Source organism: Fundulus heteroclitus, chromosome 11 (genome assembly GCF_011125445.2).
Source record: "Fundulus heteroclitus isolate FHET01 chromosome 11, MU-UCD_Fhet_4.1, whole genome shotgun sequence".
NCBI classification, from domain to species: domain Eukaryota; kingdom Metazoa; phylum Chordata; class Actinopteri; order Cyprinodontiformes; family Fundulidae; genus Fundulus; species Fundulus heteroclitus.
In genome coordinates, this window is record NC_046371.1 from 20,091,231 (window position 1) to 20,112,488 (window position 21,258).

Below are 21,258 nucleotides of genomic sequence, written 5' to 3' on the forward strand. Positions count from 1 at the left end.
TTAAAACAACTGGCTGTTTTTTCCTTAATAGAAAACTTTTCATTTTTTTTTACCAAGTGATAAACTAATTAATTAGTTAGAATAGACTTATTCTAGACCAGGGGTGTCAAACTCATTTTGGTTTACGGGCCGCATACAGCTTAATCTGATCTCAAGAGGGCTACACGAGTAAACTCATTGCAAGATTAAATAGAACTAGTAAAAGTGGACTTGTTGTTGATTTTTATATTAAATTAATTTCACTTTTACACAATACATTATGAATAACCTCAGCGTTTTTAAGAAAAGTATGTGCAATTTCAACAATACTTTTACTCAGTTAAACATTTACTTGTGCATTATGCATAAGAACTGATCACAGTGACTGTACAACATTGAAAAACATTTATTCACATTTTTTTTGGAACTTAAAAACACTGTCCTGCATGACAAAATACATCAAACAGATAAAAATTAAGAAATGATTTAAAATCAATTTTCCCCATCTGAAGCTCAGTGCTACCATCTGCTGATTAAAACACAGCGCCCCTCGTGGACAATACTAGGAACTGCAGATTTTCAATTAAACATAGTACATGTTTTTTTCAATAATTGTTTTATCATTCTCTTCCTTTTATCTCCTTTTTCTTCCACCTTTTCTTTTTTTCTTGTTGTTCTTAATTTTCTCTCCTACTTTCCCATTGTAGTGTCCATATCATTTGAGATATTCCCAGCATAAATCATAATAAAACTATTCACATTCATAAATCAAGCGGAGCACTATGGCAAAAGCAGTACTGCTCCACTTGTGAAAGTCAAACCTGATAAGCTCTTTTTGGCATTAAGACAACAATTCGTATTGCCACATTGCCAGACAGGACACTGGAAAAAAAAATTGTTGAATAATGATAATGCATTTAGCCACCGGGCAGGACTAAATTGTTCGGGCCATATGTTTGACACCCCTGTTATAGACCATAGTTGACTTTAAATTTCTTATCATAAAATGGGTTTGTTTTAAACTGAATCTGTTTGTCTTTTAAAGTGCCTTCATATTATACCTGTTGTGAAATGGCAATATATAAATATATTGAATATGTACACCCCCCTCCCCCCCACCTTCCATCCTCTCCTCCTCTTCTTCACTTTGGTTTTGCTCTCACATCAGAACATCATCAACCAAAATAGCCTTTGTCCAACTATTTGCAAATTTACAATAATTTTACTTGCAACAGTATAATTTTTCCACATTTACTATTTAAAATTATTTTTTTCTTATTTTATAAAAAAAAATATTTAATATGTATTTATTTTAAATATTTCAAAAATTGTATTTTTATTAGGGTAATTAAATTGATTTATAAGGTTTCAGCACCATATAGATCCCATCATATGGACTGTTAGCTTTTCAATATTTAACCGCATTTACTAATTTTTTTAGATTGAAGTTAAGGGCATCTTTTACAAAATTTTGCAATTTATTTTTTACAAAAAACACAGCTGTGAAACAGGAGTGGTGATGGTGGTGGTGGGGGTCTCTGATGTGCTTGTGCTTAGTTTTGCTGTCTTCTCTTTTGAAGTGTTTACTATTTCTAAAACTATGGATGCTAATCTTATCTAATGGACCTTCTTCTGTTACTAAGTTAAGTGGAAGCTTTGGGAAATTTTGATGCCATTTTTGTTTTGCTGTTTTTGTTGTCTTTATCATCTTATTTACATTGCTAATATAACATTTGATCTGCAGTACGAAGTGTTAACCATAATGAAAATCACTGTACAAACCAAAAATTATGTCTTATGGCAGAACACATTTTCTTTTCTGAATCATGTTTGAGTGACAGTGATTGAACAGTGTGTAGAATATAGATTGATATAGATTTTTCTGTTTATAGATATTTCCCTTTTTCCACTTTATAAACCATCTTTTTTTATTTTGGCTGGTTAGTATTGTGCATAAAGTTTATGGTTATCTGCAACAGACTAGCCTGTACTCCAACTGTTACTAAATTTCTAAGTCCTTTTCAGAAAAGTTTATTAAAGGGACATAAAACATTAGAGGTTGTGTCCTTGGGTGACGATGAGATAGAACATATTTGGTTTAATGGAACAAAATAAGACATCTCAGAGAAAACTAAGAATTTCCAATTGTTCTGTTTTCCAAAATACAATGAAAGCTTCAGAAAACATATAAACATAAACATATAAATAAATATTTTTAATGCTGTTAAATTCCAACCTACCTTGACCCATCTTAATAGCTGATGTTATGAACTACAAATGATTTGTCCATCTTACTTAATAAACAGGATAAACCGATTAAACTTATCATAAATAACCATGAACAACAGATCGGGGAAATCGCCCTTTACTTTAGCGGCAACAGGCCAGCCATGGTGTACTGCTTACAATGTGCTATTGAACAGTCATTTATACATTCTGTTTTAGTCTGTCTCCAGATGTTTTTCTACAAGGATCACCACATAATTGGCACATAATTGGCACATAATCGATTTAAAAGACTTCTTCTGTGGTAATATAACCAAGCAGTCTGTATTAGTCAATTCTGTCATCAAAACAGGGCACGTAAATCATTACTTCCTTTGTTTTCACAAAGTGAGACTCTAACATACTGACCCATGTAGCCAAACTTATAGTTCTCACCTTTACCTTCAAAGTTTTGTAATAATAATAATAGCTCTTTATTAGCTTAGATAAAGCCAAGCTTTCAGCGACTAGGCCATTGTGTTGAGTTTAATATTAGCAGATTGTGCACTACAAGATCTTCTTACATTCCTAGAGGCCCTGACCCAACCTATATTTGCGTAAAATTGTATCTTACACAGACCTCACAGCCCAATCTGGTGGTTGACTGGGTGTGTCTTACCTAGACATAGTGAGGTTCATCTGAATACGAGCCCTCATATCTTCATTCTGCTGCTGTAGAACTTGGATCTTCTCTTCGAGGAACACATTCTTTTGAGCCTGCTCAAATTCAGAACGCAACAACGGTGCAATCTTTCACTCACCACACGCTCACCATCATCGGAGTGCAGAAAGACATGCGTACAGATGTATTTGCGTGCAAAGTTTTAAAGATTGTGCCTTTAGGAGGCTTAATTGAGCCTACCACTTTCTCCAGGTCAGAGATCTTCTTCTCCTGCTGGTGAATCTGCTGGTTTTTCATTTCAACAACCTCTTTCAGACTCTTCAGGTCTTTCTCAATGTGCTGGTATGGAGCTAAAGCATCCTGGTGAAAACAACAGAAATACGCATTAAAAGAAGACCCTGCCAAAGTCTTCACAACCCTAGGACACTAGATTTGCAAAGATTGCATATCCAGCTGGTGCACTTTTTGCAAAGTGTGCAAATGCTCCGCCCCTTGGCTGAACGCTAAGCTGGATTCCCACCACATGTGGGGTCGGGGTAGTAGTGGTGGGTGGCTGGTGGGATGGGGGGGGATCATTTCAGGGTTGTTTCAACTAGGTGTACTGTCAGTTCTTCTTGGAATTGCTGCTGCTGGTTAGGACACACCTCCTTGTGGATTATATGGATGTCAAGCGCACTAACATCAACAAGATGCTGGAAAACGGTGATGGTCCACCACTTTGTTTTCTGGTGAAATGATCTGGTTCAAATCATTGGATCAGAGGTGGCAACTCTCTCCATACACCTGTTATATTGAGTCACCTGTGCTGGGGATGGAGGCACTCCACCATGTCCCCGCTGTAGACTGGGTGGACCCTGGAGCAGAGGATGAACTCACAGATGTCCCTCAACTTAGTGAACAGAAGGTCAGCCTCATAGAGAATGTCTATGGTCTCCATTGCCTATCCATTTGATGCTGCCGCTCGATGCCCTTTCCCTCCAACTCATTCCCCTTTGTTTTTGACAAGCCAAAACGGTTATTATTTTTATTTATTTTTTTCAGATTGAGCAAACTTGTTTAGTTACGGTAACAGTACTTCAGACATAGCGGCAGTAGGAGGGTTGTAGCCAAGTTAATGTAGGCTGCCCTTTATCTTATGTATGCCGAGGGTCGTATTGGAAGCAATTTGTTACCATCTAGTGGTCAGGGAGTGAATGACATCCAGTTGTGGTTTTACATTGTCCAACTGTATTTAACCCCCCCCCCCCCCCACTAATAATAAGATATAATGTGTGCTCATTCAAAATAACAAATTTACAACTTAAACGTGTTTAGCATTTGCAAAAACAGCATCTATTAATTTAATAGATGGCCTAAGTCAGACCTATAGTCTGAGGCCATACTTTAAAATGAATGTTCATAGACCCACTCTGGCCAATCTGACAGAGTTCAAGTTATTTAATAAAGAACAGGCAGAAATCTTTGTTGATAAATCTGAAAAAGCAGTAAAGACATAACCTAAAAGAGTGGCAGCTTTAATTGCATGAGAAGGTATCCCTGCAAAGTACTAAATCAGAGGGGCAGAACACAAATGCCCACCGTACTTTTCCGACTTTTGTTTGCAAAAAATGTTGACATTTTCCTTTCAGTTTAATAATGCTGTGAGTGCTACTCTGTGTTGGTCTATCACACTAAATCAATATAAAATACATTGAAGTTTGTGGCTGTAACTACGTAGACAGAAAATTGAAAGGATATGAATACTTGTGAAATTCACTACAAAAACTTTTTGATCTTATTTACTAACAAGCCACAATAGATCAGACTTGTTTAGAGGCATCCTGGACTTGTGAGACAGATCTGTCTGTTTTCAGGTAGGTTGAAATTTGAACTCACAATGATTTGTTCATCTGTACTCCTCCTCAAAGCCTCCTCGAAGCGTTTGGCCTTCTCCTTTAGACTCTGGTTTTGAAATGTCAGAGTATCTACTTGATCCTAACAAAAGAGATACAGCAGAAACTGAACACCACACATCCAAACCCCCACCAACGAACAAATCTGTAAACTGCTCTCTTCTGCCGACACATTACCTGTAAAGACAGCCTGAGTTTCTCAAAATCCTCCTCCAGAAGGAGTCGCTGTTGATCATGAGCTTTTCTCAAGTCTGCACACAAACAAAGCAACAGAAGAAAGTGAGAAGAAGACATTTCTAACAGTTTCTGTATCACATGTTTTTTTTTTTCCGATTCCTATCGGAAAATAAAACCCCCCAAAAAAAACACAACATACCTCTCATTGTACGGGCATGCTCCTCGTGCAGTGTTGCCATGGTGATATTATGCATGTCTCTGAGCTCCTGCATGGCTGCCTGGTGGTTAACTGTCACCTCCTCCATCTAATATGTCAACCGAAACACATAAATATATATGCAAACACAACAAAGGTGACAGCTCACGTTTGACATGAAAGACTGGATCTCATCCCCGGGATTCCTCTCTGTCACCTGCTCCTGCTGCTGAGTCGTCAGCTCCTCCATCTCCAACCGATGCTCCACCTTTAGGTGCTCCACCTCCGCAGCGTGACACTTCCTGAGGCCTTCTTCCACCGCAGCCAGCTCGGCCTCCTGCTGCATCTGGAGCTCCTGCAGCTCGCGCTCAAACGCCGCCTCCATCGCTGTTTTGTCCTGCTGGAGTCTCTCCCAGCGCATCGAGTGGGAGGCTGTGCATCAAGCGAATTAAAAAGTTAATTAAAATGTTAAATTCTTACTAAGAATCGTTGATGTTGAGTAGCTCCTGTAATCTAAAGAGTTTTCAGAAGGTCACAGAGAAAAATATTTATAAGCTGACAAATCCTGAACATGTCTGTTAAAAGATAATCAGATCTATTAGAACAATTTGGAGAATTATTTTTGTTTTGTTTTCTATGCTCATCCCATTTTATAGTAACCCTGATATTGTTACTCTGACCATGCGTGCATGCAGTCACTGAGTCTGTGAAATAAACTGAGAGGAGAAGGAGGCATATTTGTTTTTAGAATGCTCTTTCCAAGAAACTGCAAGCTAAAAATAATACATAAATATACAGTGTTTCCAACAATTAAGGGACTTAATCTCTCATATTAGTAGAAGTAATTAGCGCATGTGCATTTCTGGGAATAAGAAAATAGGCAAGAGAACCAAGCTATAATTTTAGCTCTTTATTTAGTAATGTCTATTCCCACTTACTCATTTCCTTTCTAGCCTTCTGCAACTCCAGCGATAATTTACTTCGACCATTCTCGGCAGCTTCATTCTGTAAATGAATAAAAAAAAAAGGTTTGTTTGTTTTTATGTAAAAAGGAAGCTGTTATTGACAGAGGGAAAACAATTAATAATTATCATTAGGATGTTTGTATTTTTTATGTCAGTACCGATTACGGTATAATGACCACATTGGATATGAATTCAGTTGTTCTGTAAAGCCCTCCGAGTATATGACACATCCACAAGCCTACTAAGAATTGGCCATTCACCCAAACTGATGGGGGCAGAACCAATCAGAGGAGCAGCCAAAAGGCCAGTGGCATCTCTTGAGGAGCTACAGGTTTAAGAGTGCTGACATGTTAAGTATTAATTTTTCACTCTGCAAATCTGAATTTTATGCAAGCAAGAAGTTTGTTTCGAAGCAACATAGATTATGAAATAAGTCACATTTGGAGTTTGCTATAAGCCATGAATGGGATGTAGTAAACATGAGGAAGAAAGTGGTCTGGTTTGATTAGGCCACAATTGACATTTTGGCTTGCAGGAAAAAGATTACATGTGATGGAAACACTTTACATTACCCTAAACACCCCAACAGTGAAACATAATGGAGGCAGCATCATGCTGTGGGTATATATATATATATATATATAAAAAAAAAAAAAAAAAAAGCAGGGTCAGGGAAGATGGTGAAAGCTGATGGGACCTGGATGGACATAATCGCAGATTAACCCTGGAATAAAACCTGTCAAATGCTGCAGCAGACTTTAGACTGACGCGGACCTCACCTTTTAGCAGGACAGCCAAACTAAAAGTGGAGCCAGAGCTACAACAAAATAGATTACATTAAATCATGCTCATTGGTTAGAGCGACCCAATCGAAATGCGGAGCTAAATCCAACTGAGAATCTGTGAGTTGAAAACCGATGCTCACATTCAGTCTGACTGAGTAAAAGCTAATGTGCAGAGAGTAACGGCCAACAAAATTAGTTCCTAGAAGTGCAAAACTGGACTTTGTACGTATAAGAGATAGTTTTACAAGCTATTCCCTCAAGTGGGCCGAATACATATGCACAACACACTTTTTTTTGGGAATTTCATCTATGAAAGCATGTCTCATTTTCCTTCCTCTTCACTTATATATGCTGCTGTTTGCTGACTCTGTGTACTTTCGCAAGGCGCTGCAAGTTCATTAGTCGATTTTCTTACAGGGTTTAATGTCGCTCTTCATTAATTCCTTTTTGGAAGGGTGCATTTAACCTGCCAGGGGAATTGAACGTGACCTGCATGAGCAGCACAGAAAAACACTTTACAGTGCAGATGTTGCACATTTAATTCACTACACTCGTCATGTTTGCGTTCTATCAGCAGAGGGAGCCTAAACCCTCTCTGCTGTCCTCCACCAGTCTTCTCCTGCATTTCTGTGTGCTGAGGGAATGCAGTGCTCAGACAATGACCGTAAAGGAGTCAGACATATGCAGACAGTAGCAATGCTTTTCTGTCTGAGACCCTAGCTCACACCATCAGGCTCAGAGCATGGGGGAAACCAGCAGTCACTATCCTGGAGCCCTTCCACAGACACGATCCGCCTTACTCATCATCCAGAATCTCACCTTTTGGTGGTAAATTGTGCACCTCTAGAACCTGCGTCAGTTTGTACATGCGTTGCAAGTGTGTTTGATGCATTCAAGGGCCAGAGAAAATAGACAGGAAGAGACGTAATTCTGTTGGTAATCAAAGGTTGCTTCACAGGAAATCAGAGGGAAGGACAAGATCGCAATAAAAGTTACTATTTACGCACTCCCCTGAGAATTATTTGGCTGTTTTATGACATGTAAAGTCTTACGTAATCTGGTGTAGGGCCACTGTTGCATTGCCATGCCATTGCATGCCATGCTTGCATTGTGTCATTTCATTCTGCTTACCTTGAGGCAATAATGCTGAGCGGTGACGATGAAGGCATCCAGACCTAGAGAAGCTCTCCTCAGCTCATCTCTCAGAGCCTTCAGCTGCTTCTCCTGATGCTCGCAGTGCCTCTGCAGCCTTTGAACCTGGGTGACAATAAAAAAGACAGTAGAGTAGAACACAGTAGAAGAAAGCAAAGGAGCGATGCAAACCTCCTCATCACTGACCTCCTCCATTTGCTCCATCTTTTCCTTCTCATCCGCTTGCCTTTCTTGCTCCTTTTGCTGAGCCTCTTCTTTCTCTCTCTGCAGGTTCTCCTGGTGCTCCTGCGGCGGTCTCAGCGGGGCCACACGCCGAGGTGACCCTGCGGGAGTGGAGCCCCTCACTGTTACTGCAGGCCGCTGCCCTGGCTGGACTTTAGAGAGAAGAAAAGCAAACAGAGGTAACGATATGCGAACAGAAATGGGAGGAATTGTGTATTTTCACAGGGAAAAGTAAATAAAAATTCAAATAGATGGATTCAAATTATATCCACACTTCATGATATCTCATACAAACTCTTGCAAACATCTTCATACCTTGCAAACATTTAAGGGAAGGGATCTACATGCACTTAATTGCAGAGTAGAATAACAGTGATAATTTTTTTTTTTTTTAAATAAACATCTGAAAAGTGGGTTTTTGTTTTTGTCCCCATTTCCTTTATTACTCCTAAGTAAAGTCTTGTAACCCTCATAAGTCATCTAATGAGCAAGTAAAGTCCAGATGTGCATAATTTCAGTAAATCCAGCTTTTTTTGTGAAGGTCTCAAAAGTTCATAAGTGATTATAAATGAACAAACCGGACCACGAAGCCCAAGGAGCGCAGCGTCAGGGATAAAGGTCAGGGTTGACTTTATGAAGATGAATAAAGCTGGGATGGTTACAAAACAGCATCCCAGTCTTTGAACATCCCATGGGGCACTATTAAATCTATCGTATGAAAATAAAAGCGTATGACATGAAAGGCCAACTAAGCTAGAAATGTCCACTGACAGGAAGCCATAAAAATAGTCCTTTAAAGTTTATCGCAGCTTATGTGGGAGACACAGAAACGTGTAGAAGCAGTCGCTCTGGTCTGCATGCAAGCAAAAATGTGCATTTTAAAACTAAAACTGCATGTCAAATTGAATGCACTATGGTGACACATGGTGGTGGTAGCATCATACTGTGGGGATGATTTTAATGACCAGGGACAAAAGAAGCTTGCAAAAGTTACAAGGAAGATAAATTCAACTAGATACAGGGCAATGATGGAACTAATCATAATACAGAAGATGCTCAGATGGAGGTTCACCTCTCTTAGACTTAGACAACTTTAATTCTCATTTTGTATGCACAGAGTGCGTACAGAACGAAATTTAATTGCATACAGCTTGTAAAATTGCAGTAAGAATTGAATTTACAGTATGAGGTGCAGCAGGTGTTTCAACGGGACAATGAAAACTAAACAGGCAGCCAGAGATAGAAATCAGCTCAACGTGCATCAAAGTCTGCATTCAATGCAGCTCTAAATCAATATAGGAATCAGTGGTGAGACTTAAAAAATTATGTTCACACATGGTCTCTATCCAGTCTGACCGAGCTTGTGGTATTTTGTAACCAACAATCTGCAAAAACGTCAGTTTTCAGACGTACAAACCAGCGACATACAAAGGTGATTTCTTAACCTACCAAATAGAAAAAGCACCTCACACTTTTTTCTAATATAAATATGTAACATGTGAACGCCATCTGTCATTTTTCTTCTACTTTACAATTAAGTACTACTTTGTGCTAGATAGATGGCAAAACGTGAAAAAAAGTCAAAGGGGTGTGAATACTGTTGCATAACACTGGATGTGTCTTCATGAGTTCTACTTCAATGTACTAATGACACCGACAGCTGGTAAACGAAGAAAGGTCTGACCTGACCTGCTAATGCTAATGATTGGCTTCATGAGATAAATGATTGTAAGTTAATGAGATCTTTTCTGCAGAGGAAGCTTTGTGGTTGTTCCTAATCGGATGTTCCTCCCTCTAATTTCATGATAAATGGGACTAATATCTGCACTGTGCTAGAGCTAAGCCACAGAGCGTGTTACTGTATACGTATAGGGCTTTACAACAACTTGTGTGAGAGTTTAATTGTTAACTATCAATCTAAGTAAAGGTTGCATCCTCCAATTATAGGGGGTAATTTAAAAAGCCGGACAAACATGCTCAGGTAGTCGTTTTTTTTTTTTCCCCAGGAGGGACAGAAACATTAGGTAGACGACATACAGACAAGGTCATTGACGTGTGCGGCAGCCTTTCAAGGGTTGTGAACAAAGATGCGCAACATCTTTTAGTCCCAAAACAGCTCTAAACATTTTAGAACCATTCTTATTTCTGGTAGACGTGTGTCCGCTAAAAACTGAAGAACTGTCCCCTAAATGTCTGCACCTCTCCATCCCCAGCCTAAGCCTCAGCATTTGAACCTACTGAAGCAAGCGGTTTCCATGACGACGTCAGGCAGAGATTGGGGTGCAGGGTCCCAGGTAATGGGAAAGAATTGGTTGGAGGAAGGTGGGGTGGGACGGGGGATAAAATGAGAGGCGAGAGTGAGCCGGGAGATAAAAGACAGAAAAGAGTTGCGAGGCAATATTGAGTAGGAGGAGGAGGAGGGTGGGGGGGGGGGATAAGGAGCTGAATGACCATAATAATGATAAATGTCTAAAACCCATTTAGATGAGCGAGAAAGAAAACGGATAAGAAAAAAGCACGAACATATGTCTTAAAGGGGACTAAAATATGCAAGGTTGAGGAAAATTCAAAGGTTTTTCTTCTCAAGCCACGCAAAACCCATACATTTGAGCAAATCTGGCAGCATTTATCCACGTCAATGTCCCCTGTTGTGTGTGTGCCTCTCTAAATAATTTCCACCCTCTATTTCCTACCTGCAGACATCTGTAGGTTTCATCTCAAAGGTTACAGAGAGGATACTGAATACTAAATGAGCATGATGCAGATGGGAGCCGGGAGAACGGATTTGGAATATTAACACAAGCAACAAAGTGGAAAACGTGAAGACAGACCTTGCAGGAGGCAGAGACTATACATATTGTTTTATTGCGTTGAGGTTGATATATTCCTGAGGCTGCAATCAGTGCTAACATAACTTTTTAACAGCCTGGATTTTGGCACTGGATAGATCTCGTTCTTGTCAATATATGCACCTTTCGGGGGAAAGTAGGAAATTCTCCATACCATATTATATTGGTAAAAGTAAGATGAAGTGAGGTGCAAGAGCAGTGAACAGTACCTCTGCAGTGTAAATATTAGACAGGAGAGAAAAAAAAAACATCCCAGGGAGACTTCATTTTTTTTTTTTTATAAGGATGCATTTGGAAGATTGCTGCAATCCCATGACAAAATATTTTCACCGCTGCAGAGCTGGGAGAAGGTAAAGCTGTGCCTTTTATGAACTAAATCAAATCAGAGATGAAACTCTACGCTCAGCACGGCCTTCTTGGAATAACCGCAAGCTTCTGTTGGATGTGGGTGAATTTCGTAGTTTAAAATATACGAGAAAGGTGAGCTGGAAAAGAGGAAGAACCACAAGGAGCGGAAATTTACAGCAGGATGAGAAAGGTGAAGATCAAATTAAGCTTGCACTAAGGATATGTTTTTTTTAAGTAAAGCTCCAGACATGGGCCATTTTACTTGCATACATATTTGATCTGTAAAGGCAGGGGTAATATCATGTTAACTGATCTTAATAATTACTTATGCATTTAAGAAGGACCCAAACTTTTACGGCCGCATCATAACGAATTAAAAAAAAATCATCAAAAAGTTAAACAATTTCAGTAGTTCTTTTCAAAAAGGGGAATGTATAAATTTCATAATCATTGCATAAACTGATTACATACAGTGTGATTTATTTGAAATGTTGTTTTCATGTTAATTTTGATGATTATGGGTTACAGCTACTGAAAAACCCAAATTCTGCTTCTAAGAAAATGTGAGCCTTCAGCTTGTTTGCATCGTTGGGTCGGGTGTCTCTCATTTTTCTCTTTACAACATGCTGTAGATTCTATGTGGGGTTTAGGTGAGGAGACTTCACCTGCCTTTCAAGCACATTGAAACTATGGTAATTAAAACAGCTGCCGGTGCTTTTGGCAGTGGGAGCAGGTGTCAAGTCAGGCTGGAAAATGAAATCAGCAGCTCAATAAAGCTTGTTAGCTGAAGGAACCATTAAGCGCGCTAAACTTTCATGGCACATGGTTGCACCAACAGAGGACATTGCTCCTCAAATCTTCACTGATTGTAGGAAGTGCACACTGGAGCTCAAGCAATTTAGAACATAGGTCTCTCCACTCTTCCACAAAACTCTTTTTTTTCAAATAAAATGAGCTACAGTCCAAATTTTTTCTTTTTAATCCGGGTAAATGCTTATGGCATTGTCTGTGGTTCAGGAATTGCTTAGCATAAAAACTGGAACAGTTGCAGTCCATGTTGTAGAGACTTTTTGTAACTCTCCCCTGTATTTCTGTTGCTTTTGCTACTTTTTCTACAACATTTTCCTTCCACTAAACTTTCCATGAATATACTTGCACTTGGTAACCAGCCAGCTTATCTAATAATGACCTTTTATGGCTTCACCCTCCTTTTAGAGGGTGCCAGTAGCCATCTGGTGGACGTCTTCCCTGTAAGTGTGTATGCAAATAAATAAAAAATCCTTTTGTATTGATTTTATGTGATATTTTAATTTTCTGAGAAACAACATTTTGGGTTTTCCTTAGCTGTACACCAAACTCAACAAAACAGAACAGAAATACATTTTTGAAATATATTCCTCTGTGTTAATGTCTCTACATAATTTAGGCTTTTTTTATTATTTTGTATTAAATTACTCATCTTTTTGATAAAAATTTAAATTTATTTTCATTTTCATTTTATAGCCTAAATACAGGCCACAAAATATATTTTAAAAAAGTATTGCAATGTTTTCCCGCAACTTTTATTGACAGATGCTACGTACGATGGCAGAAAAGGTCCATATTTTCAGTTGCGGAGGACGTTCTGTGTGTAGTCTGCAAGTTCTTGCTCCCAAAGTCTAAAACAAATAGCTGATTATCATAAGCCACTCAAAGGAGTGAGTTTTTGCCTAGTTGCTTTTCTCATGTGGTTCTGACATGACAATGTGAGGGACATATGAAACATGCCTTAAGGATTACTCAACTAAAGAACCTACCTGGGGACTGGAGCTTCGGGGGAACCACTGCCAGCCTCTTTGGGGAAGAAGGAAGGGAACGTGTGACCTCTGAACTCCGCTGGAACTCCTTTCTGCCAGCTGTCAACACACAGAAGTCAGATAAATCGGTGGTTTCATCCTCAGCAACTCATACAGCATTTAAAATTCCCTAAGAGTCAGGTGTTGTACCGGCAGCGACCTGAAGCGAACTCACATATTCACTGGGAGAACAGACAAACTCAATGCAGAAAGACGCCAGGCTGGGATTCAAACCCAGGACCTTTATGTTGCAAGGCAACAGTGCTAACCATCTTCCTGCCCCCAATAAATCCATAATGTCACTTTTTTTTTTAGAACATTAAAGTTCCTAAAATCAATCCTTACGATAGGTAGTACAAAAGTACAAACTACTTCCAGTGATTCGATATGCTGCGTACATTCACGTGCCAAAGAGGACAGGGTTTGCGAAACGCTTTACACTCAAACCCATCAGACCGGCCACCTTTTATTTCACGTTTTCTCAATCTTTCTGCTTCTCTTCCCTTTCATCTCTTTCTATCCCCCCTGCTGTGCGCTCTAACAACGTCCTTCAGGACCATCTGTCAAAGATGAACAGGACATCCAAGGGAACATATTCACATCGTCTTCATGCTCCTCGTGACATTATGCACTTTCTTGGTCGAAAACAAGCTACAGTTCTGGGTTTAGGATGTTTTCTTGCTCAGGTTTGTGGTTGAATGGTTGCCTCTATGTTAGCTTATGTCTTTTACACAGCTGGAGAAGTATGCGGGTGTTAAGCAAGCGGCAGGTTTTACAGAACAATGTTGGATGTGTTGCGCTGGAGCTCGAAGTGCTAAGGGTGAAATTGTGCGAAGCTAAAATGGTGATGTGAACAAAGTGAGAAGAAAGGAAGTTTCAAGAGGTTTGCAGAGAGCCTGTCAAGAGGCAGAGAGGAGAGGGAAAAGAGAAGCTTTGAAAGGAAACTAATTAGACCTGTTATAGGAGAGAAGCCTCTGATCCTGAAAAAAAATCCCCATATAACCCCGGAGAGATACTTTGGGCCTCCAGGGACATCATTTACGGGTTCACTGTGTGTGTGTTCGCTCTGCTGTCATTCAAATGTTGCTCTCAGACGGGCTCGTGCTGTAAGTGTGCACATCGGAAATCAAATTCCACCACTGCTTTTGCAATTTAAAAACTGTTTGAATTTTTCTTTAAAAATGATCAGCGCTCCAAGTCAGACTTAACTGCTGAGCAAAAGATTTGCAATTCTTTTTATGGGAGCAGGGAACTATTTGATGCTATGTTAGGGCAGTGTTTGGCCAAAAATATCCCTACATATATATATATATATATATATATATATATATATATATATATATATATATATATATATATATATATATATATATATATAAATACATAAATATATAAATATATATATAATGGGTGACAATAAAAAAATTTTATATATATATATATATATATATATAAAATAAAAATGTATTATGAGAATGTTTACATTCAGTAAAGGACAGGTCTCTTTTAAAGCTGACTTTACTGTGATTGTAATAATATCGAATTGACATCTCAGCTAAAACAAAAAAATGTGGCTCATGCTGCAAGATTATTAAAAAAAAACTTTCGACTCAGCCGTATGTGTGGATCTGGGTGGATTGCAACATCTCTCATGCTCTCACACTGAAAGCCTGGCATTCTGCGGTTCAATGAACTGCGGCGCAATGAAGACAAAAGCCTTTTGGTGGCATTTCATCCCATCTTGGAAAAACTCTCCGACAATTTCACCTTATGTGCTGATGCATTTGACACATAATATGTACTTAGTGCTTTTCATAATGTCCAAAGACACTTCACTAAGAGAAAGGACTAAAATATACAGTGATAAATTAGTAAAAGTATAAATAATGCACAAATAAAGAGATCCCAAGCTTTTGACATCTCACGGAACAAAGTAATGACTAAGGATGGCTAAGCACATTTGCACACCATGGTTTGCAGATTTTCTCCAACCCTGTGTATCTTTCCTTGAGCTTTTAAAGTTTTGCACCACATTGTGTTGGTCTGGCACTTAACATCACCCGACTCAACCCTGAAATTTGTGGTTGCAGCATTAATAAAAATGTAAAAAAAAGTCCAGGGGGTTTGAAGAGCTTCGCGAGGCACGGCAAGCAGACGAGTGAGGATAAATAGGATAAACCATCAGAACAGTGAATGCGATGATTTAGCAACAACAACATCAGGAAAATGCGGTTAACATGAACAACAATCCTAAAATGGTAGTTCAGTGAGCAAGATTCCTGTGTATCTCTGCCAAGTCTGAGCTTTACTACGCTGCAAAGAGAATAACTGATGATACAGTTGACCTTACAAAGTAGTATCTGTGCTTTTCGGGGACTATTTCCCCCTCGAAAATGAGCAACAGCTGTAACATGACTTGAGGGCAAAACAAGGTGGGAGAAATTTCTTCAGCAGCAGCGCGTGGATCATTAATTTGCCAGTTTCTCTCTCAAACCTGCACGCTACACTGGCAACAGCGCATAAAAACATTGGTGAATTTAGTGTTCATTATTCAATAAGACCCTATAAAGACAAAAAACGATTTCACATTCTTTTCTATACGGCCTCAGGTGTTAAATGTACGGGTGAAAATACGTGTGACTGCGTGTGAAAAGCATCACAGCCACGTGCCCCGCCGGTGTTACTGGTGCTAACAAAGTCAGGTGTGATCCAGCAACAATCTCACATTATTCTCTCAACTTGAAAAGCTCAACTAGCTCTTGTAAGGCAGCTTGTAACTTTTATATTTAGACCGAAAAGTAAATAATTGCCGTCCAAAACAGCAAGAATTTGCTAAGTTTGGTGCAAAGCAAGCAAACAATAGCTGATACTCTTTGCAACAGCGCTTCAGCATTCAGCTATCTGACTCTTTCTGACTGTTTCAGCCGTAAAACTGCTTCCCTTAAGCTCATGTCACAACACCAACACTTTTAAAGGTGCCACTCTGAGTTTCTAATAAGCTACACTATTCGGGCAAAAGCAAAGAGGAAGCCATTTTTTCTTCCACTGACCTCCAGGGGAGCTTCTTGGCTGGGGTGGCAGGTAGCGGCGTGGCAACGCCGGGGTGGAGGGAGGTTGGAGGCTGCTGCTGCGACACGGCGGCCCCCGCTGTGGATCTGTCGACGGAGGGCTCGTTGTCACTCTGTGGAGCGGGGGCTCCTCGCTCACACTCAGACCTGGAAAAAAAAAAATGCATCAAATATGACTGCTCCTCACTGAGGTTTAATTTTCAATCAAATATTCAATCTCAAATGCATTGTTTCTCAAAAACCCATCCGTCCCATCCTTTCACAAACACTCTTTCTTTTTTATTTATACCTTGGACAGCTTGGATGACCCTGGTGTCATGACTAAATTTAGACTCACTGGACTGAGAAATGGTTTGTTACTTCTGGGTTTTGCTGCTGCCCTCAATCTTCCCTTTCTAACCTGGATCAGAGCATTCATTCTTCACACACGCACACACCCTCTTCCACACAAATTGACACACACTCACTCACCTCTGCTCACACATACGTATACCAATCATTCCTCAATCCATTCTTTAGCACTGCTTTCTTGTGCGTAAAGTAACAAAAGTATTGTGTCTTTCCAGCTCATCTTCCCAAAATTGATCACTAATAGCACAACAGACCGTCTGAGGCAAACATGGATGACCCATTTGATTTAAGGCTCCTGCATAGAAGCTTGAAGATTATGATTAAGTCAAGTAGCACAACTTCCATCTCTCTGTGCCACCAGAAAAAGGAAGGTTTCTCTTATGCTTTGCCAAAACCACCTCAGGTTTGGGGGATTAGAATAGCTCACTGCAGGGCGCCTCATCTTTCCAGAGCGGTTATGCAAGAGAACAGATTGTTTCAATCACCAAACAGTACTCTACCGCCTGCATAGACACACAACTGTGCACAAACATTTACAAAGTAAGAGCAAATTCCGAGCCAACAACTAACAAATTCATTATTTTATCGTTTGCACTATTGCAACACTACTTTTTCAAACCCAAAGAGTGCAAAAGGCTTCGGATAAAAAAAGGCCCAGCTGTCAGTGAACAAAACCCCCGCTGACGTCCATGCACCTTTTTATTAATCAATATGTGCTTTTTTTTTTTGCAATCCTCCTCAAAGTTTAGCCACAACAAATAAACCTTCACCTGAAAACACAGGTTTATACTGTAATGTCAGAAAAGTGAGAAAACACTGCATGGATTGTTGTTTGGGAAAATGTGTTTATGTACAGATCACAGTAGCAATGCTGGTTATGCGTGGAGCGGATATTACAGTGTCCAACTGAATGCTGCCAGATTCTTATCACGAAGCAATACGATATTCCTCATTCTGACGGAACTCCCAACGTTGTCAAACAAATGCACTGAAAAGGAAAGTTGAACCTACCAATTGATGGCAACAATCAACTCATCCAACTTAAGTAGGCTGTTAATTAATTTAATCAAGAACTAAGTGTTCTTGATTAAATTCATTTACAGTGTCTGAGAGGGAATGAACACCATAACTGCCAGGTTACAGATTCCTTTCAAGTCTCAATTGAGTTGAATGACATTGGCAGGTGAATTGTGGCTGTTCCAAGTTGAATTTAGTGAAAGACTGTTTTTTTTCACCTGAAACAGCTGTGGACTGATGTTAGAATATCCTTACATGATTTTACCTGCTGAATGTTTGGACAGTAGTTCCTCTGTAAATAGACCCAGAAGATCCAAAAAAAAAAAAAAAATCAAATCTCTTTTTATGCCACATCAGGCCCATCTCTATTTATATTTTGCATACTCTTTTTGCCCAAAAAGCCAATGGCTTATAATTGATCAACTTTTAAATCTTTCAAATTAGTTAAGTGTGCACATAAAGTTATTCCAAGGTTTCATGTCAAGGTTATTGTCCATTATTTGCTTCTTCTTCATAGAAATAGGTCTGTCACTCACTGGAAAACTGATAAAGGGGATCCCATTTTGGGATTGGAAATAAGTGGGAAGGATAAGGTCCTCAAGATGAAGCTTTTCACCTTCCCTCTTATCTGCTGTCTTAAATATATTTAAAACAAACAAAAAAAAGTTGTCCCCTCCTTATTGTGAACAAAGCACTGAATGAAATAGTATAAAATATTATCTTTTGCCCTGATTTAAAATAATAGTTCAGGTACCCCTGCCCATAATTTGGTAGGCGGCACTAAACCAAAATCTCACCTTGGGCACTGAAATAGCTAGATCTGTTAGACCAGATAACCATCAGCTCACCTTAGCATTTATTGCTCAAGCTATTAGAAATAGTTACTCAGGTATAGATATAAGAACTGTTTCCTGGCTTAATAAAATCTTGTAGGAATAAAAAAAAAACACTATTTTGTATTACAGAACACAGTAATTAATGGTTTTATAATATCTGATATCTGTCACAGACAGGAATGTCTATAAAGAATAATTCATCCATTCATCCATTGGATATATTTGTTTTTTCTCTCAGGGTCACAAGCGGCTGGGAACTGTTTCCAATGGTCACTGGGTAGGTGGCAAAGTACATCTTGAACAGGTTACCGGCCCATCACAGGACAAAAAGAATAATTTGTAATAAAATCAAAATTTTACTAAACTGGTTGACTAATGCCAAATGTTATGTCAACATAGAAATAACTGAGGAATGCTCTGAATTACAAGATCGAGATGCATTGGACAAAAGAGATAATTCATTTATATTCATAAATATACGGCTTGACAAAGTATTCCACATGATAGCTGGTAAGGAGAAGAAGAAGGAAGAGACCAGAAAAGAGTGACACAGAGAAATAAATGGATGATATAGCAACAGAGCAAAGACACAGGCATTTTTTTAAGTCTCATGACAAACGCTAAACATATTTAACAGCGACCATGAAAATTAGGAAACAGCTGGGTACCAGGTAGGAGCAGTTTTTCCAGCTCAGCAGGAGGTTCATTTCGAGGAGCATTTTCTTGCACATTCCAGCAAAACTAGAATAGCGCTGACTATTTTTTTTCCTTTTTTTCCCTCAAAGCGAATAAAGCGGAAATAGACACTAAAAACAACATGATGAAGCAAGCCCATCCCGCATGAGGCATCACAGTTTGCCTGGTGTGAACGATACAATTAGGAGGATTTAAAATGATGGAAAATGGCTCTGAAGACTTTGCACTAGACTTAAAATCTAATTTATTTTAGATGAACTCAGCTTAGTCCGAACACTCACCATCAGCAAAAGAAACTCAAACGTCGTCCTAAAGGAATTGATCCGAACCATCTGAGCTGAATTTACAGAAAGCTGCCCACGCCAGGTGCACACACAAACACTTTACATGTTGACAGGGCATGAAGCTGCACAGCTGGCATTGCTGACTTGCCAAAGAAAAAAAAAAAGTCTTATTCATCAATGCATGCTCCCTCTTGAAAATAGATAAACATTTTAAACTATAATATATGCGTGAAACTGAAACACCTCTGGTAAAAACCAGATTGGTAAAATGGATGTGCACTTTGATGTGCTTTCTATTCATTTATAGAAACCGATGCCAATTTCTAAATGATATTGGGGGATAACTTGTTAAGACAAAAAGATACAATTTTAACTGGAGTCAGTCTGCAGTTAACTGTACAGTAAACAGTACAAACACCAGTTTTTGTTTTTATTTATTATATTTTTAGTTAAGGACAATCAATATCTTTTTTTATAATAATAATAATAATAATAATAATAAACAAACATTTCCTCCTGAAACTGGTGGGTTTATCTTTATTGACAAAGACAAACATAAACCATATCTATTTTTTCAGTGAAATAATCTCTTCAAGTATCTCTGAAATGCTTAAATAGCTTAAATAAAAAATAATGTACTTTCATACCAGCGGGAAGTGAGTAAAAATAATCAATGTCAGCTTGGTTGTACTTCTGAATGCAAACAAATGAAATATTTATTCAGTTTTCAGTAGCTTGCAAAGTTTGGATTGCCTTTAAGTATGGTGTTTGACATGTGACTATTTAAATCAAACCTGAGCTATTCTCTTTTAATTAAGCCATATGCTCCCATTGACAGGTGTACGCTACATTCAGCTCAGCTGAGTGTGTGTAATTAAGTTTGAAGAGTGAATCCATCAGAGACTTTGTTATTTGTTCTGCCTGTCAACTGCTGCTTCCTCTCATCTGTTTGAGGCTGATACTGGAAATGTCTGTCAGGTTCCCATCATAATTCAGAATCTCCTGTTAAAGCTACTGCTCAGCCTGGAATGTCTTTCAGATCCTGGTTTCTATTTACAGTGTACGCTAATGGATGTTGCACATGTTTGTTACATGGTATTAATTTGTGATAATAAATAGGAGATGTGTGATCACAAGAAAAAAAAAAAAAACAGGTGTTCACATGGTTCGCAGGTGATGACTAGAGAAGCAGAGGTCAAAATAGTTCAGTAAAGCATGTGAAAAACATGTTTTGCATGTGGAATAATTTTCCACACATGAAACACATGTTGAAAGACATTTCACATGTGGAGACTTTTACATGTTGCAGGTTTCCCCTAATAATGACACTTAATATAATTCCAACATGAGAAACACGTGAGATATTATCTCACATGTTACAACACGATATCATAAAAAAAAATTAAAACAGGCTTTCCCTTATAAGTTTTCACCTACATTTTCATGTGCTACTATACAACTTGATTTCTACACAGAGAGTACGTGATATAATGAGCTGCTTAATTTCCGTGTGTGAAACTCAGAGACATTAAAACATGTAAAACATGTTTCATGGTTTGAAATTCATGCTATCACAAGATATAATTATCATGTGCCGTCAGCGGAAGCATTGTGAGGATTCCTCTGGATTTGTACCTACTGTAAGATATAAGTAAGTGCAGGGCACCTTTACACATGAAATAGGGCAAAATCAATTCTTACAGTAGTATGTTAAAATGT

The 21,258-nt window shown here is 38.8% G+C and overlaps 1 protein-coding gene across 2 annotated transcripts in view; it reads right to left on the reverse strand.

The window, feature by feature from the left end:
- Positions 1 to 21,258, reverse strand: part of mtus2a (microtubule associated tumor suppressor candidate 2a) — an 87,709-nt gene that overhangs the window by 6,130 nt on the left and 60,321 nt on the right. The window contains exons 5-15 of one of the 2 annotated variants that reach the window (XM_012849999.3): positions 16,338 to 16,502; positions 13,249 to 13,347; positions 8,220 to 8,407; positions 8,013 to 8,138; positions 6,070 to 6,136; positions 5,349 to 5,563; positions 5,135 to 5,240; positions 4,936 to 5,009; positions 4,742 to 4,840; positions 3,107 to 3,226; positions 2,864 to 2,964 (exon numbers count right to left, since the gene is read on the reverse strand). In XM_012849999.3, coding sequence (XP_012705453.2) covers positions 2,864 to 2,964; positions 3,107 to 3,226; positions 4,742 to 4,840; positions 4,936 to 5,009; positions 5,135 to 5,240; positions 5,349 to 5,563; positions 6,070 to 6,136; positions 8,013 to 8,138; positions 8,220 to 8,407; positions 13,249 to 13,347; positions 16,338 to 16,502 — 1,360 coding nt within the window. The remainder of the gene's footprint in view (positions 1 to 2,863; positions 2,965 to 3,106; positions 3,227 to 4,741; positions 4,841 to 4,935; positions 5,010 to 5,134; positions 5,241 to 5,348; positions 5,564 to 6,069; positions 6,137 to 8,012; positions 8,139 to 8,219; positions 8,408 to 13,248; positions 13,348 to 16,337; positions 16,503 to 21,258) is intronic. The other variant, XM_012850000.3, reaches the window with a different exon arrangement.